The following is a 26,340-nucleotide window of genomic DNA, read 5'->3' on the forward strand; positions in this document are numbered from 1 at the left end:
TATATATATATATATATATATATATATATATATACTCTATATAATTATCAATTTTAATTATAATATTTTGGAAGAACAGATTTGCGTATTGCAATAGCGAAAAAACAAAATTCGGCAAACCTTATCGAGATTCAAGCGATCCCCTCTAGCTAACAATATTTATTAATTTATTTTTCTTTTTTTTTTTATACCGGATATGTCGCTGATTTGTTTAACGAAATCGCTCGCTGAGAATTTGGATTGATCGATAAGGTATCCGATCGAGAGTTTAACGAGTGCCGAATTAATCGAGCTATATAGACACTCGGGCAAAAATACTTAATTAAAAATATGCGAGAGGAATAGGAAGGAAGGAAGGAAGGAAGGAAGGAAGGAAGGGATATGTTAAATGTATCCTTAGACAAAAATCGATTATCGAAAATCACGATAATCTATTTTAATCCTTTAGCGCAAATGTGTTTTCAAAATGAAACGAAAGATGTTAAAGTTAATTATGAAAAGAATTTGAAAGGGTAATAGAAAAAAGGGTAGAGAATAATTTCTAGGATTGTTGAAATAGTGAAACCGTCCTTTCCGTTATGGCCCGTCTATCTCTGCAAATACTCGACGAGGTCGTTGTTTCTTCGGACGGTGCTGGTGCAACAGTTAATTGCCTTTGTTCCATATGATCCAAAGTCTTTTCTATGGCTCTCAATCTTTTCTCCAAACTAGTTGTACCCAATATACCAACTTGAAGTTGTGGTCCAAGTGGTAAAATGGCTAACAACCACCAAGTCCATGAAGGACCGTCCGGTAATCTCGGCCAATCTTCTTCCGTGTCGGGCATACGACCGAAAACACGTTGAATTTCGGATTGTTGATAAGACGGGACAGTGTTCCACCATCTTCTACCTTTAGCTCGTACCTGCGACGAAGACACCAAGCTTTTTTTTATTTTTCTGTAAGAGAGCCATCAATATTCTCCTAATCTAATTGACTTATCTATCTCTAATCACAACACGTGTATATATATATATATATATTTTAATTCTATTCGCGTTAATTAATTTAGAATACATACCTTATCGTGCAATTCCAAGAGATTCAATAATTGGTTTCCTTGTACTATTGTGTCCCGTATAAATTCAACATGTGCCGTATCGTATCCGTCCCTTTCACCACCAGATAAAACTCGGAACCTTCTTCTTCCTAACGTACTTAATATACTACAACCATCCTTCAATAAAACGCGATCCCGTATTTCAAGTATCGTACCATATTCCGCGTACCTGTAAAAATAAAAACGATCATTTGAATCACATTTTAATGAATAAAATAATAATAATAATATTAATAATAATAATATCTTGAAGAATGTATATCCATCATGATCTTACCTTTTAGCACCACTCGATTCTTTGTTAAGACACGCAGCTATACCAAATTGTTTGACCCCACTTTCGACGCACCTTCTAACCATCAATCGATATCTAGGCTCATAGACGAACAACGGACACGCGACGCATGGAAATGCAGTGGTGCAAATAAATACAGCGATTTGTTCGCTGTCCAGAAGACCGAGACCTTGAACCAACTCGAGTCGATGACTCGCAGCTCTGGCCGCGTATTCGTTCGGTGCAACAATTTTCAAAGCCTTTTCGATAAAATCTGTTACCGTTTTTTGACTACTCGCTAGATACTGCAAAAAAAGGAAACAAAATATAAATCGTTAATTAGATTCCTTCAAACGATATTTTGGAGCCCGCTTATTGCGTCAAAAACGTAAAAATTTAAACAATTTTTGTCTTGAACTACGTTCGCCAAATATTTCATTCATTTAAAATAACGAAATATCGGTACGATTTCTCAGAAATTTGTCTAGCTTTTCAGATTACGTAATAAATCAAATGAATAATTATTATGGTATAGAAAGAGAATAAAGGAAGATGATGAAGATATTATTTCGTAAAAATACCGCAAAATAATCGGTTATAAGTTATATTCGTTTTGGTGGCAACACAATCATCCCACTCGTCGTTGATTCTTATCGAATAAATTTTGTTCATCATTAACCCGATAATATACAGTTAGATATAAACAATTGGTAATAATTCTGAAAACGCGGAAGCTTATAACGTTGACCGCAACGACCACGAATAACGATCGTTGTTAAAGATCTACGAGGTATCGTTCAACGTTAGAAAGCATTCACGTATTATTTTTTAAGTTGCAATAATCGTCGTTAAAATAAACCGACCGAACAAAGAGTATTCTTCTTCCTTTAATCTTTGAAAAAAAAAATACAAAAAAAAACCAAAAAAAAAACATTACCCATGAGTAATGGTTCGTGACTAACAAACAAGCAAACCACACACAAAGATACGATTTAATATATTTAATCGACTACATTTTATAATCCTTTCTTTTCAACCACGTTAACAATTTTGAAAATCAAACATTTTAACAAAAACACAACCTTTTAATTATATATATATATATATATATATATATATATATATATATTTTTAATTTGAAACGTATTGTTAAAAGAACTTACGTCGGCTAAGGATGTGACACACAATGGACAAGCCGAGGAATAATCCAAACACCTATCAAGACACATCCAACAATAAGTATGCCCACATGGCGTTGTTACAGGTTTCCAAAGTAATCGACAGCATAAAATGCAATCTAATTCGTTGACCGTTCCATCAGAAAATGGAGGTAATAAAACTTCAGCAGGTCTTGCTTCCACTCCTGAAAAGGAATTCTTATATGAGAAACGTAATGCAATTAAAATAATATACACGTAAATATGCACCGGATAGGTGGATCGGTTTAATATTTAACACATATACATAAATTCATCTTACATATATTCTTCTCAATCAAATATTTATAAAAAGAAAACGTTGTGCGTGTGTCCTTTCAATTGTAACTATTTTAAATTTAATGTTTTAAATAATATCACATAAGATTATTCAAATAAAAATATTAATTAAAAATAAAAGATACATTTTTTTTTAAACATATTACATAATAAATGAATATATAATTTATATAATCATGTTTGAGATTACTTACTTTTCAGTTTTTCCATATCTTGGGATACTCGGTCCAAGATCGTTTGAAGTTTCGCATTATTCGAGAGAAGTCTTCGACTAATCGTCTGCGATAAAAACAAAAAGAAAACACAATAAAATAATATTATATTATATAATAAGAGGAGTAGTAGGGGGAGTAGTGTAGAGAAAGAAAATGATGTTGGATTGAGATACGATTTAAAACAACTTATAATAGATGTGATTTATCATAAAACACATTGGGGGATATTCTATCGTAGTTTTATTGTCTTTAAAAACGCGATAATGATAAACGGTCACGTAGGGAATCTATATAATGACATCGTTGAGTCCGAGTATCACGTTTATAATTAGACTCAGTGAAACGATTACCGATTATTCGTCACCTTTTATCACGGCCACGATATTAACCACGATAACAATGATATTTACGTAATCTATGCAATGGTTTTTTTGGAATCATTCGATTAAAAAAAAAAAAAAAAAAACATAAATGAGCAAAACGTTTTAATTATATTTCCATTAAAAAATGTGTCTCGTGGGGGTCATAAGCCTATCGAAAAGTTCGCTGAACTTACGAAGGTTACAAATAAATAAAAAAAAATACATATGCTCGAAATGAAATGAAATGAAATGAAATGTTGTCTCGTTTTAGTTCAAATACTGTAATTGATTAACAGAAGAAAAAAATATATATATATATAAAAGAAAAGAAACGAAAGGATAGATGTAATAAGAAAAGAAAATAAACGGCCAACATACCTGTGTGAATTCCTCTTCGCCACCACTACTATCGTCCTCGCAATCCGAACTATTAAACGCGGCATGTCGATTACGCTTGGGATTTGTTAATTGGTGACGGCTTCTCGTGCGGGACACACCTTCTATTAAATTGTAAGGTGTTCGCGATTGCATGACACTTTGACGACGCAAATCGGCCAATAACATTCTATGCAACACCTAAAAAGATAATACAAAAACGATTGATTTTTAATATTTTCAATCTATTAGAAAAGAATCATGTGTCTGTGTGTGTATGTGTGAAAAATTTCTACTTTATTAAACGGAATATATCCTATGTTCTAGATTTTCTTTCACGTTCTATTATTAATTAACGAATGATTTAAGATATTTGTAATTATTTCTAATTTTCTTAATTTATTGATTTTAGATCTAACGTTTTACGATCCCTTTCGATTAAATGATTTAAATATTGTACAAAACATGGGCAGCATTTAAAAAGAAATAAAATTGTGTTACATTTGAGAAAGGTACAATCTAGTCCGTGAAAATTCATATAACGAAACGATTCTACTATACTCTGAACAAAAATAGAAAAAAAAAAACAGAAAAAAAAGAAAGAATACAGAGATTAAAGTTAAGAGCTAATTTAGGGAGGAAACAATATAGGGGAGAGTTGATACGAGTGGCTGACTCACCTAACGACTGTCGTACCTACAACGAATCAGTTAAACTGCCAACAAAAGGATTTGCAAGAGGAAAGGGAAACTCTCCCATATTATTTGTTTTTTCCATGGAAAAAAAAACTAGTATTATTTATCGTTTAATTAGCTTCCTTACGTTTTGGATGTTACAGGTTAATTGGAAAATAAAAAACAAAAAGGTAAATTTATATTTACCTACCCTGGTTAATTCGTGCCGTACTACTTGAGGATTCTTGTCGATGGCAACGCTAATGCAAAGGGCAAAAAAAGCTTCCTCGTATCTGCCCAAAGCTGATAATGCTACTCCTCTTCTGTAATGACCCTATCGATCAAATTCACATCGTTAGAAATAATACAATTTGGTTCTATTTATTAAGATAAACTCACCTTTCCCCAATCAGGTCTAAGCCTAACTGCCTGATCGGCATCCGTTAAAGACGCCTGTGGCCTCTTTAACAAAAGCAAAACGTGGGCCCTGTTGCTAAGATGGAGTGGGCTGTTTGGCACTGAAACAAAAGAAAATAACCTCATAGAATCTGGTCTTTATCCCTTTTCACATCTTGTCGAGAATATACAATTAATTTGATTTTAATGCTTTATTCTTCATCTTCCATTTGTTTCCCGACAAGCCAAAGATTATTGGACCGTGGGAGGGTTGGGGGTATATACGAGGTATTAAATAACAAATTTTCATTTCTCTCTAGTCTTAAGAGAGAAATAAAATTTATCTGACAGTTACGTGATTTTCTAGTTGACACTTTTTTTTTCATCGATATCTGTGCTGAATTATTATTCATTTACTCGTAGATTAGTCAAACGTATACTCAATTAAATCCGTTAATGACTGTAACAGGGGAAAAGTAATTATTACTGTATTGATCTAATCATACGATATTATCAATATTTCTCTCTACATAAATTTATTTTTTATTTTCTTCTTAAGTATTTCTTCTCGAGAGTCAACACGAATTTGAATATATTTAAATAATATTATTTCGTGTTTTTTATTATTGCTTTTTGACCCAATTAGCGAAAAATGCATTCATTTTCTAACATAAGTCGGGGAGAAGAGGGAAACAAATTAAAAGAAAAAAAAAAAAAAAAAAAAAAATTACTCGAAGATCAATATCTTTACGCTTTCGGGGATGCAATTATAAATGGATATGCTCGATTAAACAAATTAATAACATTTATTAATTGCTTATTAATTATAACGTAGTAGCATGGCCAATACGTAGAATTTNAAATAATATTATTTCGTGTTTTTTATTATTGCTTTTTGACCCAATTAGCGAAAAATGCATTCATTTTCTAACATAAGTCGGGGAGAAGAGGGAAAAAAATTAAAAAAAAAAAAAAAAAAAAAAAAGAAAAATACATTACTCGAAGATCAATATCTTTACGCTTTCCGATATCCAATTATAAATGGATATGCTCGATTAAACAAATTAATAACATTTATTAATTGCTTATTAATTATAACGTAGTAGCATGGCCAATACGTAGAATTTTCTTTTTTTCACAGAACGTTATGTTACCGTCATTGCGAAATCGTGATCATTTTTTTATCGGATAAGTCAAGCTTTCTATCATGTCACATTTTGTTGATGGTAATACGAGTTGTGCATATATATATATATATATATGCACCGATCATAAATTTTATTTTATTTTATTTTATTTTATAATCCTATCCGTTCACCCGAAATAAATAGATTCATATTTCACGTTTCGAATTTGATATTCGAATTTGTTCAACGATTACGATTAATTTATCATTATCATTATCATAATTATTATATCTTCTCCGCATTTGCAACATTTAACGCGAATTATAAAATCATTGCAATATACTGTCAAAAAAAAAAAAAAAAAGAGAAAAGAAGAAAAAACAAAGAAAATAAAATCAATAATAAGGAATAAATTAAACTAATTTTTTTTTGTTTGAAATATATAAATCAAGATACCTCTTGTGACATGACAAATGATTTGTTTTGTAAGTTCGTGAATGCACTTCTTGCTAGTCATGAGGAGATCAATTAGAGAGGGTGGTTACGAGGGTGGGAAGGAGGGAGAAGAGGCGTAGTTCAAAAGCGTAGACCGTGAAGAACCGATTTGACGAGGAGACCGTGACGTTGAGTGGTCGAGGGGCGGGAGGGACAAGGGGGGAGTAGTACTGGCGGAGGTAGACGGGTGCAAACGTCGGGAGTGCATCCTGGCATTGTGAGCAATGTCATTGCCTTCGTCGCGAGAACTCTTTCTATATGTTGGTGGAGAATGAATTTCCGGCACGCGCTATGACCACCGGTCTATGTATATATATATATATACATATACATATATATGCTCATGCCAATTGCACGAATAAATCACAAACGTTTCATATTATATTCTTGAGAATTGTATGTTTGTTTCTTTTTCTTTTTTCGTTTTATTTTCCATATTAATTTATACGAATGTATTTTAGCGTAATAATTATAAGAAAAAAACGAAACGAAATAAAATACGCGATATATAATTAATCCAAACGTTCATAAAATTATTATTATCAATGTACGATAAGATAAAGAGAATTTTGTTTTTCATATATTATATTATATTTTTTTTCTTTTCTTTTTTTTTTTCTTTTTTATTAAACATATATATTTTATTCTCGGGTGGTACTCGATTGAATAAACGATCTCGATAAAGATAGGAGGAACGGGACTTATATAAGGTAGCTCATTTAAAACTACAACAAGACATACAACAACGTATGTAGATATATCGTTTCGAATCGATCCTTTCGTTGCACAACAACCTTGACTGTTTCTTTCTCTAAAGAAAAAGTCGAGAAAGAAAAGTAACATATTTTTGTTGGGTCTATTAGTTAATTTAAGAGAAGAAAAAAAAAAGAAAAAAAAAAAAAAACGACGAGTCGAATATAATTCCTTTTCTTTTTTTCTTTTTTTTTTTTTATTATTCGTACACGAGAGAGAAAGGATTAAGTTGGATAAAATCGAGAATTCGAAATACCTGATTGGTTAGATGTTATTTTTTATTCGTTAATATAAAATATAATATAACGTGTAACCGATCTTCGTACAAAATTTCTTGGCTTTTTTTTTCATTTTTGATAGAACACGACGAATATAAAAAAAAAATTGTATGTGTATGCTTGACTCACGATTATTATGTTAAAGAAGAACATAGAGAAATATTGTTGGAATACGCTTAATCATTCGTGGTGTTGCTATTAGTAGTAATGACATATCGTTCTCTTCTCGTTGAAGTTTTACAAACTAAGTCGTCGCGTATGAAAACGTTTTAATCGTTTAATAAAATCGTCGTCTTTCAAGAAATTGTATTCAACTTATGTTAGGTTTTGACGTTAGTACGAGAAATCGTGAATTCTTAGAACGATAATTCATCAAAGTAGTTAACATTAAATTCGTCTTAAAATTACGATAAACAAATTTGTCGATTTTTCATGAAACAAGTCGTTACGAACCGATCTAGATCGTATTTATAATTCAAATGTATTTAACCGATTATTACGTTACTAATATCAATTATCGAATGATTTGTGATCTATTCCTTTCGTAACTACATTTAATGACCATTGCGTAAATAATTTTTATATTTAACCAATAATTTACTAATAAGATAGTATACATTTTTATATATATGCGAAAAAATCATTTGAATCTTAATGTGGATTAACGATCAAATTTACATTATTTATTATATAATATTATAATCCTATGTTAAAAAATAAAACAAATTAACGTAACGTAACGTAAGAAAAAGAAAAAAAAAACTACATAAATATGCATAAAAGATAATACAATAAACCAATTTGTTAATTAATTAATTTAATAAGATCGATAATTAATTGTGTCGCGATCTAAGTTATAAACGTGGTTGCAAGACTGTTTTCTATTTTATGATCGAATGCCAAGGTTTGTGCTCCGGATGATCGATCGTTCTCATACTATCGTCTTAAACATAAGTGCAAGTAGATAGTATTCCTATATATTCCTAGCTAACAAATTAACTACGATCGCGTGTTTCTTCAACTAACGCCTTTCCTTCCGTCTGTTCTTTGACCGTTGCAATCGGAAACCTTTTAATAAAACGGTCAATGAACGAACGTAAACTATTACGTATCATCGGATATATAATTGTTCGTTTAATTAACAGTTATTTATAAACGATAATAACAAAATATATTTTGAAATAATATTAACACTAAAAAGATATGTATATATTGATACAAGAACGCTTATGTACATATATACTAGAATAGAGATAGTTAAAAGAAAAGTATTGACACGATAGAGGAAAAGGTGTACGAGGGGTGGAGGGGGAGGGAAAGAAAAGAAAAAAAAAAGAATCTTGTTAAAGGTAAATATTATCTATGCTAATATAACCAGTGTAACTAATATTAATCATTTGATTTATAACATTTGTAAGATTTTAATTATATATTATAACGCGAATGTAAATATATACATATATGTATAGCGTTATCGGGTTCTGAGATTATAAAATCGATTGAAGAAAATATTATTATCAATTGATGTTGATTAATAATTTGTATCAATGGAGAGAAATAGAAAGAGAAATATAATAAGATAGAGAGTCCTCGTGTAAAGATAGGGACAAATGTATCGATTTATGACAAAATTGGCTCGACAATAAAGCCGTTAAGGGTGCGAACCAGTGTGGAACGATGGCAGCGTGTTGGCTGACAGAGAAGAACGTGGCCGGGTGACCGACCTTTACGTAACCGGCTGCTTGTCGTGCTGGGTCCGCACGTACCGCACCGCACCGCACCGCACCGCACCACACCACACCACCTTGTTCAAACCATGACGCACCATACCGCGCCGGCCCGGATGACGCTTCTCTCTCTCTCTCTCTCTCTCTCTCTCTCTCTCTCTCTACTCGGATCAAACTCTTCTGACAAACATAACGCATAAACACACACATCGCTAATCTATTATATTCATTTCTCGCCCTTTTTCTTCGTCTTTACACTTATTCTTCCCTTTTTTATCATCTATCAAATTTTCTTATATGTTTTGTCAAAATATCTAGATACCAATTTCAATGTGTAACACTTATCCTAGATATTGTGCATTTCTTTTTGTTTTACGAGTAGAACAAAATATTTATCGTATTTTTAATTTATTTTGAATAATGTTATGTACGTATAAAGTTTTCAGGGATACTCAAAATTGTTAGATGAATCTTTATTAAAACATAGAAATTTGTTTAGAAACAATTAAGAACGAGATTAATTTTGTACCTTTGCCCAATTGTTTTCTCATATTGTTTAATCGATAAGATGATTAAATAATTAAATAAGTAATGTTTGACATAAAAATAATTCAAATGATGAACTCGTAATCGAATTTTAATTATCGATACGCAATGAAGATTACAATTACAACGTTACAACGATTAGATTTGGGAAATGTATTTGATTCGTTCGTTGGTTGGTTGGTTGGTTGGTTTGTTGGCAACGATCGATAGAATCCAACACGTGGGCAAGCAAAGACCGAAAGTAACGAGGATAGAAGAATACTGTCACTTTGACAACTGCTACTTGGTTGCCAAATAATATGCAACTATTTCCATCGGTACGAAGTTCTTTGCATCATACTGAGAAATAATCAACCGATATTAATACGTCCCCGTATAAGGGGTTTATCATTTCATTTTATTTCATTTTACTTTTTTTTTTCTCTTTTCCTACACATTATATTAATTCATTTATATTCATTTATTTCTAATAGATTTCTCAATTTAAAAAAATTAATTAAAGCACTATACACACACACACACACACACACACACACACATGTGTATCTTATTCGTCAATCAAAACCATAAGTTTAGAATTCGTTTATCATAATCCTCTATTTACGAATAAACACAAAACAAAAATGTCGACTCGTCTTTCCTTACGAAACATTTTCACAATTTTAATTGCGAGATTAAATCTTACGATCGTTGTTTATTAGACGTTCATTATTCACATTAATTTTCTTTCTTTCTTTCTTTCTTTCTTTCATTATAAAAATAAGTTATGTAATGAAACATTTGTAAATGGGGGAAAGAGTGGGAGGGAAAGAAGACGACGTTAAAAATGTTATGTAAATTATACTGTGACACATTGGTATATCTATTTGTTATGTCATAGCAATTCTTCGATCGAATTTTTTGTTCTCTTATCCTTCTTGAAAAAAAAAAAAGATAAAAAACAACGTTATAAAACAAAGTATAGAAATTTGTTTTAAATAAATATTCATTTCCCATCTTGTGCGTTGCATCAAAAAAATGGAAGGAACTTATGGGACAACCTAATATAAGAAGAGTGCATTATAGTGCATTGAAATAATTATTAATTAATCGATGCAAGTGTCTATTGTTGTATATGTATATATATATTTAATTGTTTAAACTAATGTTTTTTCATCGAATAGAATTTTCATCGAAATTATTTCATATTTAAAATATGTTAATAAGTATGCAATATTGGATCCAGTACATATATATGTCGAAATAATTTGAAATATAAGAAGAGTGCATTAGTGCATTGAAATAATTATTAATTAATTGATGCAAAAAGCTCGGAATATATATGATCTATGAACTATTCCCTTAGAAATTCGCCGTTGAACTGAGTCATTGACCCCACTATCAAAATTCTGTTGTTAAATGTTGTTTATATGAGATTTTCCGAACGTAGCAGCACATGTGTATAAAAAGAATAAATCATTTGATAAATCAAATATCAAATTATAACGCTTTGATTTTATTATTTTTCTTGATGTTAGTAGGATTATGTATATCGACAATGCTTGGATTCGTTTTCGATGAAGTATTAAACAATACTATGTGTTGGTGGTGCTCGATCAAGTTGGTTGTTGGTTGCTTTCCACGTGTTGTATATATGTATAGAAGTTAAAGCATTTTTCACGGTCAAGTACCTCCTCAACAATACTTCCGTTCGATCGAATTTCCTGCCCGACTCTGACCTATTCTTCTTTCGTCCTCGACAATCGTGTACCACTTCAGGTGTAACTCTTTTATACCTGACTACGATACGATCTAGAAACAGCTTGCTTTAATATCAAAAAGAATCAATGTCATTTTTATTCGAGGTGATATTACAATTAAATGTAGAATAATGTAATATTGATTATTGTCAACGCGTTTATTTATGATAAAACGTTTTTAAAAATAATAAATAAATGCAAATGGAAGAAAATATAAATAATTCTATATCAGAAGATTAAAAAGTAATATTGTATCGAGCAATCAAACCCATCCCGGTAAAATTGAGAACAACGTTACGTCTTCTTCTTCTTCTATCTTTTTTCTTTCCCCTATAATCCCATATAATAATTTATTCGATTTATCGCGTAGCCGAGTCATCACCATTGGCCGCTTATGTCATCGTAAGACAACGTAACAAACGCGTCAATGAAAACGATAATAAAATCGTAACGGCGAAATTTGATTTCTCACGCATTTGTTCGTATATTATTTCGTATATTAGTGCGAGTTAGTCAATTGCAATTTGTTTGACTTCGACAAAGGATTCGGATACGTCAGAAATCGAGTTATGGTGTATAGTGTTCTGGCCACGTTTATGCGACGACGCGTTAGTTCTCTCTCTCTTTCTCTCTCTCGTCCTTACATAACGCTTTTTATTATGTAATTGACAGAAACGTCAGCCCTGCCGTGCGTGTGCGTGTTAGTGAATGAGTTAGTGCACGAGCGCACGACCCGCCGAGAAAGTATCTTATACTCGAGGAACAACCAAAGAAGGGGTCAAAATTTCTGATGGGGTCAACCATGTCCGAGGGATCTTATAGCAATACATATCGCAATATCTTGTTCTCCCCCTTCTCACCGCCCACCGAGTAGTACTTATACTTATACCTCGGTAATACCTATTTCTTACCTCTTACGAATCAACAATAATTTAAGTAATGTGAGTAAACGAGATTACTCACGTCTATCGATCTTCCCCTAACAATTTTTACAAATCCTTTTATACGATTCTTTCTACGTGAATTCGTTAGAACGAATCGAAGGAACACGTAAGATTTAATTGACCAATCGAAAAAGAGAAAAAACTATCAAATCATATATACGTGTAAATATCAAAATAATCGTATTGATTAATATTTTGTATATATATATATGTATTTCGATAAAAAAAAAAAAATATGATTGAAATTATAGAAATGTTGTATTAATATGATTTATTTCCCATGTGGAATAAATTAAATTAAAATAAAATATAAAATAAATAACATTTTCTCTAGAAAAAATATTGGAGGAGCAAAATCTTAACGAATGTAAAAATAAAAGGGAAGAAATGAAAAAAAAAAAAAAAAACAAAAAAAAAATAAGCTAATGTTATAATAATAAATGATATTAATTAGCAAACTTTTCTGGCTAGGAGAAAACACAATTGATAAGATTTGATTGTTCGAGGAGTTTTAGTTATATAGATAAGAAGGAGATTTGATAGAATGAGTAAAAAAGTAATAGGCATATAGAGGAAGATGTTGATGTACCCGGGGAATCATCGTAGAGGGGCGGATCCACGTTAGATAATATAACGATGGCCGAGGCGGCTACGGCCGGGGATCTAGTGTCAACGTAACCATTTATATAAATCTATCGTTACGTAATCGGTCGGCCGATCTCTAACCAGCAGATAGATTCGGCTTGGGAAGACGCTACAAAGTAAATACGACCTGGCTATTCGTTAAACTCGTTTATGACCACGTGGCCGATAAAAAAAAATGCCTAACACATAGGATTTTTTCTTTTCTTCTATCACCCAACAACAACATAATTGAATTTACACGACGAAGCTTTATATTTTTTTTTTCTTTTCGTTTCCTTCCAAACTTGCATATCGGCCAAATTTAACAACAACAACAACAATAAAATACTTGTTGCATCTTTTTAATTTCGCGATTGCGAATTATTTTTCTTCACGGCAATGTAAAATCTCATTCGGAAAACGATTTAAAGAATTACCGATCGTTATTAAAACGAACGAGGATCCTCGTTACGTGGCGTACGACGAATTTTATTATGCATATGTATATATATGTGAATCTATACACACATACTAACGTATATAACGTCCATAATACGACGGCAATTTAACGAAGTTAGATTAAATTAGAGATCGCTACGAACGTTATTTCGTTCTTCAGTAATGGTATTCACGACGTTTCCGTTTGCTTTTATTTGTATTATCTCTTTCTAATGAATAATTAACATTTTCGCCGACTCGGTTCTTTGCTGATTTTTTTCCCCTTACCTTTCTCCTCGTTTCTTTTCTTTTAGTAAACGTAATCGTATCTTCTTTTCTTTTTTCTTTTTTTTTTTTTCTTTATCTTTCTTCCTTTTCAGGTGTACGCACAATTTACATATTGATACGCGCGTACAGTGTTCTTTTTTATTATTATTATTATTAATACGTATCGCAAAATGATTTCGTAATTTATTCATCAGTTTTCGAGGAAAGTTAAAATGATGGGGGAAGAAAAAAAGGGAAGGAGAATCACGTTGGTTTGTTGGATAAGGTAGCAGTTTGCAGTTTGCAGTTGCAGTTGCAGTTGCAGTTGCAGTTGCAGTTGCAGTGGGTAACAGTAGCAGCCTAATGTTTACTTTCTCAGAACGCAAAGTTGGCAACGAGGAATGAGCTACGCGTCGGGTTCGGTTTAATCTCGTCGTTCCCGAATTTAACGTAGAGGAATACATAACGCTCATTTTCGTGTAATAGCATAACACGTTTAAACACAAATGTGCGCCGTATTTATGACTGAAATTTTCTCCATAATTATTCCTTGAAATATTTAAGCGAGAAACCATGACAAACGAGACAATATGAATGAAATCTTTACTATCCTAACTCTCTTTTTTCTTCTCCCTTCATGATTTTCTCCCTTTAACGTTAAAAATTAAACATCAACGAATAATTATAACACGAAAAGATTCTCGATCGTTTTACACGCTCAATGTGTTTGCAAATATAATCTGAAATTATTTCATAGACAAGAAATGAAATAAAAGCAGTTAGAAACAATCGAATGTTGGATTAATTATTACAATGTCGAAGTAAATAATAATCGATCTTAGTCTAGAATAATTATATTATTTTGAAAAAAGTCTATGATGCGCGCGCGTGTACTTTATTTTATTTAAAAAAAAAAAAAGAAAAAAGAAAAAAAAAAAAAAGAAATAAAATGAAACAGCGCTAAAGCAAGCATCGGGAATGAAATTATGAAGGAACATTTTTTTAATTAGGCCGATAAACTAAAAATAACGTTTCCTCGGTAGATGATGGGCGTTATAGTTAACGAGGTGGAGGGACAATATTTTTCCATCCGGTCACGTTACGATAAGAAGAAAATGTTATCCGTCCGCGTCGGATGTTGCGGGACAAGCGTAGGCTTATTCGTCGAAGCCGAATAAACGTCGTTACGCACTCATTAATATTACGAACAAAGGAAAATGTCTTTGTGTGTTGCGTAACACACGCCTTATTCGTAGAACAAACCGGAACCCGTATGCACACATACACATGTCTTACTTATTTATGAATTTATATTCGCGTACACCAGAGAAATCACACAACTTAAATATATATGTAAGTATAAAAATCTCAGTTAATGGTAATAGTTTTTAAAAATAATATCACGTAATGTAACAACACAAACACGATAATAATAATTTATGAAATCATTTGTAACTTTTATTTTCTCATCGTTAAATTCATATAATCATAGGATAGAAACCGTACCCGACTATTCGGGATCATAAATTTAGCGAGGAAGAATCGAATTTAGGATTTCCAAAATTGTCAATACCTCCCCGCCGCATCCAACAAATATCAAAATTGAAATTTCATTCGTAAGTAACTGGTACACCTTATAGAGAAAGAGAGAGAGAGAGAGAGAATGGGATTTTTCTGTTCTTTGCGTGTATTTAAGTTTTCTTTGAGAAAATGTTAAAATGGTATGATGGTATCATGGGATGATGATGATGATAGGAGGGACCCGCGTAATGCCGAAAATAAGTCGAAGATGTCTTCGATGGTGGTGGTTAGATGTTACGGTGACGGTGACGACGACGACGACGGCAGATGGCGAATCGCCAAGAGAGCTCAAAGTTTACATAACAGAGAAGTTTGACAGTACGACGAGCACGTGACCGCAATCGTTCTTTATCTTATCTCGACAAATATGCCTCCCCCGGTCTCTCTTATTATTTCCTTTTACGTAACTGGACCGCCGTGTATCGACCGGCCATGATATACATACATACACATATATATACATACACACATATATTGTGGACGTGCCGTACATACACTGGGCGTTTCCCGCCAAATTGCTATCGGAAATATTCACATTTATACGTTTCACGCTTTCCCATTGATTTTTCTTTTCTTCTCTCACTCTCTCTCTCTCTCTTTTTCTCTTTCTCTTTCTTTCTCTTTTTTTTTTTTTTATTTACAATACCATTTTTTCATGATCACATTTCGTTTGATTAGAATAAAATAAAGTATCTTGTTTAAAAGCAATCAAAATGTGGATAAAGGCTACGTTATTCCCCGATCGATAATGCAAGTGAAAAGTTTCCAAAGTGGGCCAAAAGTTTCAAATAAAAACACAATCAATTATTTCTCTTTTATCTTCCAACTTTACGTAAGTTAAATTTTGTTTAAATGATATAAATTACGAGTCCCCAAATTTAAACCTAGGAGATAATTATAAAATTAACTTAGATAAAAAGTCACCTATAATATGTATTCGATTTTGAATATAATTTACAAAACTTTCGGTCCACCTTGAATTTATGAGACAAATTAGCGAACCTATTAGCCGATTACTTTTTTGTTTTCTTGTTTCTCCATTCGAATAATTCACATTAATCGATTGGAAAAGAATTTTTGAAGGAAGAATTATTTATGAGAGATATTATAATAATATGCCGCGACAACGAATTATTGAATTTTATTATATATTGGTGGAATCACATAGAAACAAAAGAAAAATTAATGTTGTTAGTTGAGAAATGATGTAGGAAACAACACCGGTAGCCGGTGGTAGTCGTCAGTCGAAAGTTTTGCATAAGGAGAAAATTAATGAGGAGATTACGTTGCGTAGAGATTATATTTCCCGAATAGAATGAAACACATCGAGCAGGTATTAAATATTAACGAAGAGAAAGGTTACGTAAGTAAGAACCATGGGCGCGCGCACGTTCGTTCTCACGTCGATAAGATGCGCACTCGTAATTTGGTAGAAATACAACAACAACAAAATAAGCAAGAAGAGACAACACACACATACGCACAGAGAGAGAGAGAGGCACACACATGAAAATATATTGAAGAAATAATGTATCATCGATACTACTTCTGTGATAAAGGATGTTGCCATTCGTACACGTAGTTCGATAAGCGAATGCGAATAATTCGATATAATCGATTGGAACTTTTTTGAAAGAAGAGAGAGACAGAGAGAATATTGTAAATTGAAAGATAGAGAATGAAGAAGAGAAGGTCGTGACGCTTGGACTCGTTGCTGGATGCCACTTCGAGATATCGATCGCTTCTGTATTTATTGTAGATTACGTAAAGCTACCACCAACCAACCAACTCGTCACCGGTCCAAATAGAACACGTCGTTTTCCATGTAATCCTCCAAAATTCGTCCCTCGAGTAAATAGATTATTACGAGAAAATATAGCTGACACATCTAGAATATTATTCTATAATTAGCTAGGAATAAATGAAAGGAAAACAAAAAAAAAAGAAATCATTAGGTAATGATTGGGGATAAATATATATATATATATATAGACATAGAAAAATAGACGAATCTCGTAAGAGATCGAATTTATTATCTTTAAAAGGAATATTGAAGTTTTTAATGAATCTTAAGGGAAAGAGGATCGATTAATAATTATTGACAAAAATGTAGATAATTATCTTCTGGCAATGTTTAACATCATTTCATTTAAAAATGTTAAGAAACTTTTAGAAATAGAAAAATATACGTAAAAGGGTACCTCTGATCGATCAAAAGGAATCCAGGTATCGCGTAATGAACGAGTATGTAGCACTCGATTGTGAGGTAATATCTCGATATGTCGTAACTGTTAGATCATTTCACCAAAAAGTAATAAAAGGTAGGGATTACTCTTACGTTGGTTCGGTTTCTTTTTTTTTTTTCTTTTTCTTTCTTTTGCGTTAGATGTTAACGCGCGTTTAGAAGAAAAAAAGAAATGGAAAAAGAAGTTTAATGGTCTTGAAAAACGAACTCACCACCGGTTTCTCGTTGTAAGAGAGACCAACAGTAACAGTAACAGTAGTCAGCAGTAATCAGCAACAGAGTCAGCAACCTGAACCCAAACAGGAGCACCGAATTTGGCGAATGTATCTCGCAAAAGCTTGATTTACCACTTTTCTTCGGATTTTTACCTTTTTTAGACAACGTATAACAACTTCTGCCGATATTTTTTTTTTTTCATTGGGAAGAGAATAATCCGTGCGTTCGGTGCTGAAAGTTAACGACGATGACAACAATCCAAAATTCTTACCCGTTCATTTTCTTTTTTTTGTCATTCTCTTCTCCTCGTTGCATTATTATTTTATTCGTAATGTTTCGTTTAATAAGACAGTGAATCGGAACCTCTGGATTAAACTATGAATCACGATATTGATATACGCAATTGCGAGTCGGCGAATGAGTAAGACTCAAGCACGAATCAACGAGCACCTTACGTAATTTTCTTTAGGTCGTAACGGCAACGACGAGAGAGAGAGAGAGGAAGAGAGGAAGAGAAAGAAAGATAGAGTGGGCGACACACGTCGCAAGAAACCTATTTAAATTCGGATCAATTCGTAACCGTTTCCGCAAGATGAATTTCACATTTCGTTTCGTTTATATCAAAATCATCATAACCTCGTCATCCGTATAAAACGGGTTATAATATTATTATAACGTTATCCATATCCAATTACGATACGATAATTCATTGAACTCTATGTGTGAGATTTCAAACTAATTGCAATTATTTTAGCTTTGTCTAATTTATTCTCTTTTTTCTAACACGTGTATCATTTTATGCAAGAAAGAAAGAAAAAAAAAAAAACAGAAGAAAGTTGCAAATGAATACACAAGATCGAGTATTAAATTGCATTTTTATCGAATGTCAACGACGTCAAAGATTATTAATGATATCCTCGTATATAAATTACAAACAATGTTCTAGACAGTTACAAACGAACGATTGAATGAGAATCATAAGATTCACGTTTCATTGAAATTGGAAGACCGTAAGACTTGGTGGTGGTAGGAAGATCGTACAATGAACTCGAGTAATTCTTGCAGGTTGATAGAAGACGATGTAAAATTAGTAACATAACAAAGTATCGTTAGATTGATCTATTTTCGTTTAGATATAAAAATAAAAAATGGATAAAATCTAGTGTACAAACGCAACGGTTACAGTTTATAAAAGCATACATTATTATTATTATTAATATTATTATTATAATCACTAAAATAGAAACTATAAAGGAGAGACCTTCTCAATCGTGGGGTGATTGTATCGATCAGTAAGTGTTAGAATATTTAATATTTAAATATTTATTTAATGACATCACTGCTTTAAATGTGTTAAAAGAATTAGTCTGGATTGTAAAAGAGTATGCTAATTAAAAGTATATATTGATTTACGATCAGTTCAGAAAAGAAAAAAAATACTTGTATTATAATTACTACGCGGGACGGTGTATAAAACGAATCATTTCCTTAGATTATGTGTGTGCATACATACATATATATATACTATTTATAAATATTGTACGAAGTAAATAAATTGTTTGAAGGCCAGGTTAGTATACGGGAAAATCATCGTGTACTCCTTACGGTTCCGTAATTTTCTCCCGCAGTTATACCGCAGTAAGGAAGCGGTAGTTCGCATTGCGTATTGCGCACATTAGAATCTTAGCTATGTCGAAACTATGCGTAGATCTATACCTATCAAGCATATATGCGACAACAAACGTTACTTGGCACGACGTTGACCGAACGAACAAACATTATTTGCATGCTTTTTACATTTTTTCTTTTTTTTTTTTTTTTCTAATTTAATTTAATTTAATTTTTATTTTTATTTTATTTTATCAAAACATCGTTTCATCCTGTTTTATACGAAAGAATTTAGTAATAAGTTGTATGATAACCGATTGGAGAAATCGTTGTTTCACGTTAAACAAATTTGAATGAAATTTTAATTAAGGTTTGTTTAAAAATATCATTTAAGTATTTGTCTTCCTACTATAATAAAATACGGAGATAAAAAGAAAGAAAATTATTAAAAAATCGTTTCTCTTTGTTTGAATTTTTGTTTGTCATTTCTAACGCGTTCCGAAAGGATCGAGGTTATCGCGTCGCGGTTTGTTCTTCCTCTCTTATTTTTTTTTTTTATTACGAAAATATTGCATTTCGTAGTTACGAGAACGAAAGAAACATAAAACGTGGCTCCCTCACCTTGACACAAATCGCGCATACTACTACGTCGAATTAATTTCGTTCAAGATAATTATATAATCTCTAAGTAATTTTATGCATTCGTAATATATCACGAATCAAGCTTGAGCTTATATTGTTCTTAGAACTTTTATGAAAAAATTCAAATGTAAAAGTTAACACAACGTGTCAGATTTAAATTAAGAGATACTCTACGAGGTAATGTAATTCACGAAACTTTGTAATAAAATGCAATGATACGCAAACTGCGAACTGAGAAATTAATTTAACGCGTATCCAAAATTAATTCATTTATTTTTAGCCCTAAAATTAAATGAAAATGACACGTAGCAAATGTCTTTTATTATATATATATATATATTTTACGTATCATCAATATTAAAGTGTGAATAAAACCATTGACAAATAATTGAAACAAACGTATATTTGATGAGCTCATAATTGGAAGATGACAATTAAGTATGAAAAGGTAAAAACAAGGGATTCCAAAAATCAATACTAGAATCACGCAAATAACTCGTGTTCGTATAAGGTGTCATTACGAGGAAGAAAAATTCCAAGCGATGAATGGTTACGATCGCAAAAGGATCGAGGACGTGACCCACTTTCGCCCGCGGAACTCAACAAAGTCAATTGTATTTATCTCTATTTTTACTGTTACCAGAGTAGAAGAAGACAAGGAGGATGGGATGAGTGGCAAGCATTCGAATCGGATAATGATTCCACAAACGTGCGCAACATTGTCATTTGTTTTACAAATCGATTGGATTCGTTTTAATGTTACTTAAGATTTTAATTAGAAAACGAAAAAAAAAAACAAAAAAACAAACCTAATATGTAAAATAATTATAATATATGTGTGCCATTTTTATATATATATATATATATTTTTTAATGTATTATTACGCAAGGACACGTGCATCGAATAATACTTTGCCAAACTTTGTTTTGGAGTTATTTCTTTCTTATGCGATTATATTTGGTACACATCGTATCGAATTTAGTGATTTTAATTTCCATGAAACACCTTGACACACTTTCGCGTCCCTCGAGAAACGTACGAGAATACGACGACAACGCGAGATTTGATAAAAAGTGGAAGAGAAAAAGAAAAAAAAAAAAAAGAAAGAAAGAAAGAAGAAGAAGATATTTTTTCGTGGCGTGATTTAAGATTAAATATACATCATCTCATTCTGATTAAAGAGAATCAAACACAAACAAAATTCTAATTATTAAATATAATTTATTATTAGAATCATTTTTGTTCAACACTAAAAGTATTTAACACTCAAAAGGGTTAAATCAAACGACTTTCGATCTCGTAGCGCAGAATGTTAGTTAGGTTGCTTTCTTCGAGAATCATTTGAACGTGTTACTGTCACGTCCTTGACCTCCGAAATGCACTAGGCTCTTTAGAATTCGCGGGCACGTTCCCTCTGGTTTGATTCGACCTCTCCCGCGGGATTTTCACGAGAAGGAGCAACAGTGTGTATCGGAGGACCGATAGGAGATATCCAGTATTTGGCAGAGTTCCATCCACCTAACATCGAATTCGCACGAAAGAAGGAAAGAAGAAACACAAGATTTCTTTTTTCTTTTTTTTTCTTTAAGGAAAAGCAATCCTCTTGGTTTACGCGAAGGGAATATATAAATCGTACAAAAGGGATGGTTTTATTATAAGCATAATTGTTGCAAATAATTACGAAAAGATAAACGTGTTTTTTAAATGCAATTTGGGTCACCGGTATAACCAACGTTATTTTATTTTACGGGATAAACCTATTAATAAAAAATTTATAAAAGAGAGGCCAGGTAAAAAATAAAAATTAATTATAAATAATTTAGAGAATGTTTGTTAGATGATATATACAACTGATTAAATTTACATTTAAAGACATTCTATTAATATGATATCTGGACAAATAATAATAATTTAATCTTAACTATCTACAAACATGGCATCTATAGTAAAACGTATGAAACTTGAATGGAATTCAACATATTGATATCGTAAATAATACAAATATCATGTTTAAAAAATATATCACATATATATTCATCGTAATTCTCTGATATTTCATATTGAAAATACATTATTGTATTGTCTCCTCGTAGAACAAATTAGTTTACATTTCTTCTCTTAAAACTCTTATAAGATACTCGACGAATGTGTGCGATTAGATATAAATAAGAAAAATAAAAAGACAAAAAGATACGCGATAAAACGATTTGATACGATGAGTAATCGTCCTCGAGGCAGGCAAACGTCCTCTGATTGTCTTCGTCATCAAACTCAAAGGATTAACCGACTAATCTATGAATTTCCCGTTGTCATTTTTTTTCTCTTTCTTTTTATATTAAACTTTACTTGTAGGAAAACTTATGTTTGCTTGTAACGTTGAGACGTTGAAGTCAACGTGCTTAATGTCACGTAACGTAAGTGTATGTAAGTTAATACTTACAAACGTAAAATAATATAAACGTTAAAAGAAAGAATAAGAGAGAATGAGAGAGAGAGAGAGAGAGAGAGAGAGAGAGAGAGAGAAAGAAGGAGAATCGTAAGTACCTAGGTACGATGCACTCTCTTTCAACGAGTCCGAGTTCTTTGTCTCCCGAGTGCATCCACCGTGACTCTCAACGATGGAACGCCATGCCTTCGGAATAGTTCGTTCTTGCCGACTTGTTCGTGCCTCTTTCGAAGCGTTATATAACCACCGTCTCAGACTGGCCGTGAACTTATCTTCGTCGTCTTCGTCATAGTCGTCTTCGTCTTCGTCTTCGTCTTCGTCTTCTAGTCGTAGTAGTCTTAACCGTATTCCTCGTTTTTCGTTTTCTAACGTAATCTCATCATCCCTTTTTAGTACGACATCTTCTCATTTTACCATGCATTATCTCGAACACATTATTATTTCGCATATCCGTTCGCACGTTTCCCATTCATTTTATTTATTTATTTATTTATATATGTTTTATTGTATACCAGATATTTTTTTTATAAAGTTGAGAGAAATAACATAAAATATATAATAAATTATTACAGATTATTTAGATAGTGGTATTTTTATAAATGATATATTGTAGATTGATTAAATATATATGAATATATATATATATACTGATGATAAGAATTTATATTTAGAAATATTCTGTTAATGTAATTAAATGATTTCACATACGTGGGGTGTGATGCAGTGTTTTGATATATAACAAATCGTATATGCAACGAATGTTCACGGTTTTTAGAAATTAATTAGAAGATTTGAAAAAGGAAACAAAAGGATAGGTCGAGTAACTAAATTTGTAAAAATATATTTATCGATTTGGTTATAGTTTCGTGCTATTATCGTGGTGTAATTTATATTGTATTAAATAGAAAATAAAAAGATACGAGGGAGAGAGAAAGAGAAAGAGAGAGAGAGAGAGAGAAATTAGTTAAATTATTGACGAAAGTCTCACTTCTCGGTAAGGATAATGGACGGATTATCGTAGAAGTCAATCCATCTTTGTGCTTGCTGTATAAATAGGGGCCGTGAACGATTATCAGGTTTATATCTGGACTTGCATCAGTGCGTCGACCTATCTCGGCTGGCTGCGCTCGCGTACTCGACCATTTCGAAATATATACATTAGTCGTTATAAACTTCTCCGCCATTTCTGTGAAAATCCAATGGATTCGTTTAATTGAAATTATTTTTTTTTTATTTTTTTTTTACGATAACAGAATCTCAACGTTACGATCAATCTTACTGCACAACCTTTTCGTTTTCCCGTATCACAAAAAAAAAGAAAAACAAAACAAATATTCTATTTTTTATTTCTTATTCTCATGGGAATGGATTTTTTTTCCTGAAAAGTAAGACATTTTATTCGAATTTCATTAAAAAAAAAAAAAACAAAAAATAATCGGTCGTCGTATATTTATTTCTTTTTCTTTTTTTTTTCAAATCTTTCGAGATATTTCAATGTATCTGGGCAATTCGAACAAAGAAGAAGAAGAAGTTTTGCGTCATTTATTTGCGACGAGGTCGTCAACCAGAGACCGCCAGGGTGATGAAAAAGTCGCGAGAAGAATACTATTAACGTTGATTATTTTTTGTTTCTTGTTTCTGTTTGTTATCGTTTTCGTTGCACGAGTGCAACATTCTCTCCTTGAATTGGCAAACCTGTTTTGTATTAATACAAAATTGATTGAAAAGTTATACTTCGAGGATATACGAAAGAATTCGTAAGCAATCGAATATACAGCAGCAGATTTATCAATTTGTCCTACCGCGTGGAGAAAGAAAAAGCACGTGTCACTTATAACAATATTTGCACCTTAAGCAAATTATATTAATATTAATTAAGAAAATCACTTAGAACAACTAGAAACAGTCTTGCAAAATTATTTCACGAATCAATAAATAATAAGTTCAATGATAGAACATTTTAAACGACGAATATTCAATAATTTTCTATCGTTAACAACGTGTCAACGCGATCAATACATTTTATTCATAATTAAAATAAAACAAAGATTAAACAAATATATATATTAAATAATCGTATTTAAAGGGCTTTATATTAAAAACCGAGGCGCAAAATTGTATTATTTCAAACAGGACAAAGTCTAATATAAATATATCGATAAAAAAAAGAAAAAGAAAAAATAAATGCAAGATAATTTAAATAGCTTGTCCTTATTTTATTATACATAAGAATAAACGACTATAGTAAGTAATATACAACAAACTCGTACATATATATTGGACGTGTATATTGGACGTATCTTCGCGCACAAAGCGATTTCTACAAACGTTACCGTTATCCAAGTTTGGCGTTTCATAACGGTCTTTACGTAACAGTGGCGTATACCTTACGAAACGTTCTTGATTCCTGAACGTTCGGATTCGCGCGCAAACCTAATGAGAAGGTAAAATAAAAAGGGATATACTTTAAATGACTAGACGTCGTGCAAAAGGTCTTTCGAAATATGGAAAAGGAATAAAAAAGAATGAAGAAAATAAAAAGGAAGATGGTCAATAAGAAAAATAAAAGAAATAAGGAAGAAAAGGAAATTAGATAAGTTTACGTACTCACCTAGTCTAACGGCAAGGTTGTACCTATCCAGTGCCTTAGTCAGGTCACCCTCCTTTATGAGGAGGTCACCCTCGTGTCTCGCTTTGCTGGCCTCGAGCTCGCGTGGCCACCACTTTTCCACGAGCCTTTGCACTAGCACGTTAGTTTGACCAATGGTTACAATTTTTTGTCCGCACACGCGACAATTTGTTCCCGTTTCCATGCAATTCCTGCAAAAAGTGTGTCCGCAGCTGGCGGTAACGGGTTCGAAGAGTGTACCTTCGCAAAATGGACAAGCAAAATAGAACTCGATTTTTCTTCTCAATGGCATACTGGGATTCGTTAATATATCCATCGTCGTTGAACTTGTCGTATTATTATTATTATTATTATTAATATTATTAGTTGTCGTCGTCGTCGTCGTCGTCGTAGTATTCATCACACTTGTCGCGTTAGTGATGCTTGGCATACAATTGACCGTACTAGTTGGACCGGCCAATTCTTCCAGAATAGCGGATACGAGATACCAAGTCGCTGACCTGTCTGCTCTGACCAGACTCTTTTCATATATCTCGACAGCCAAACGATATCCACAATAACGAGACGCCAGACGATCTTTGGCGGGTTCCATTCTGACGATGATTGTCGTTTTAAAGGACTACACTTTCTTCTCTCTCTTTCTCTCTCTTTCTCTCTCTCACACACACACACTTTTCTCTGTATTAGAGGGACGCGGCAGAGTCCTTTTTACGTGCGCGCGTCACTCGTCCAATAATCCGCGCGGTAGAAACCGCTCGAGCAGAATTTCGATATACCAAACTCGGCATGCATCGCGTTATTATTAACTCGTGACAATAACAACAACAACAACAACAACAACAACAACAAACTGATCAATTAACTCTCTGTAAATATATATATGATTGACGATGAGGAGAAAAAAAAGAAAGTAAGTAGATAAAAGGGTAGACAGGTAATAGATCGGGGGTTTGTTAAAACGGGGGCTGGCTGATGTTGGTGTTGGTATTGTTTTAAGTTTGACAAGTCCACTCGAGCACGCGGCTATCGAGGAACTCGCGAGAGATTGAACGCCATCGAGATACGCGTTGAACGAACGTAGAACGTCGACTGATGCCACCACTAGAAGCGTCGTTCTCATCGCACGCCACCACCGTCACCACC

At 32.4% G+C, this 26,340-nt stretch overlaps 1 protein-coding gene across 1 annotated transcript; it reads right to left on the reverse strand.

The window, feature by feature from the left end:
- Positions 1–176: 176 nt before the first annotated feature.
- On the reverse strand, positions 177–26,318 carry LOC106788682 (LON peptidase N-terminal domain and RING finger protein 3). The gene is made up of 9 exons (XM_014752165.1): positions 25,180–26,318; positions 4,895–5,013; positions 4,707–4,829; positions 3,825–4,022; positions 3,064–3,148; positions 2,537–2,736; positions 1,377–1,678; positions 1,061–1,268; positions 177–904 (listed from the first exon to the last, which is right to left on the reverse strand). The coding sequence occupies exons 1-9, from the start codon at positions 25,787–25,789 to the stop codon at positions 542–544; spliced, it is 2,208 nt and encodes a 735-aa protein (XP_014607651.1). The 5' UTR covers positions 25,790–26,318; the 3' UTR covers positions 177–541.
- Positions 26,319–26,340: the final 22 nt, after the last annotated feature.

The sequence above is a fragment of the Polistes canadensis genome, unplaced genomic scaffold (genome assembly GCF_001313835.1).
Source record: "Polistes canadensis isolate GaletaPanama2010 unplaced genomic scaffold, ASM131383v1 scaffold_148, whole genome shotgun sequence".
NCBI lineage: Eukaryota > Metazoa > Arthropoda > Insecta > Hymenoptera > Vespidae > Polistes > Polistes canadensis.

Excerpts from the sequence above, each read along its gene's own strand:
- LOC106788682 (XM_014752165.1), bottom strand. The coding sequence starts at position 25,789 with ATGGAACCCGCCAAAGATCGTCTGGCGTCTCGTTATTGTGGATATCGT. Across the intron at positions 3,149-3,824 it reads GCGAAGAGGAATTCACACAG|ACGATTAGTCGAAGACTTCT; the intron begins GTATGTTGGCCG and ends TTTTTATCGCAG. Across the intron at positions 905-1,060 it reads TCTTGGAATTGCACGATAAG|GTACGAGCTAAAGGTAGAAG; the intron begins GTATGTATTCTA and ends TCTTCGTCGCAG.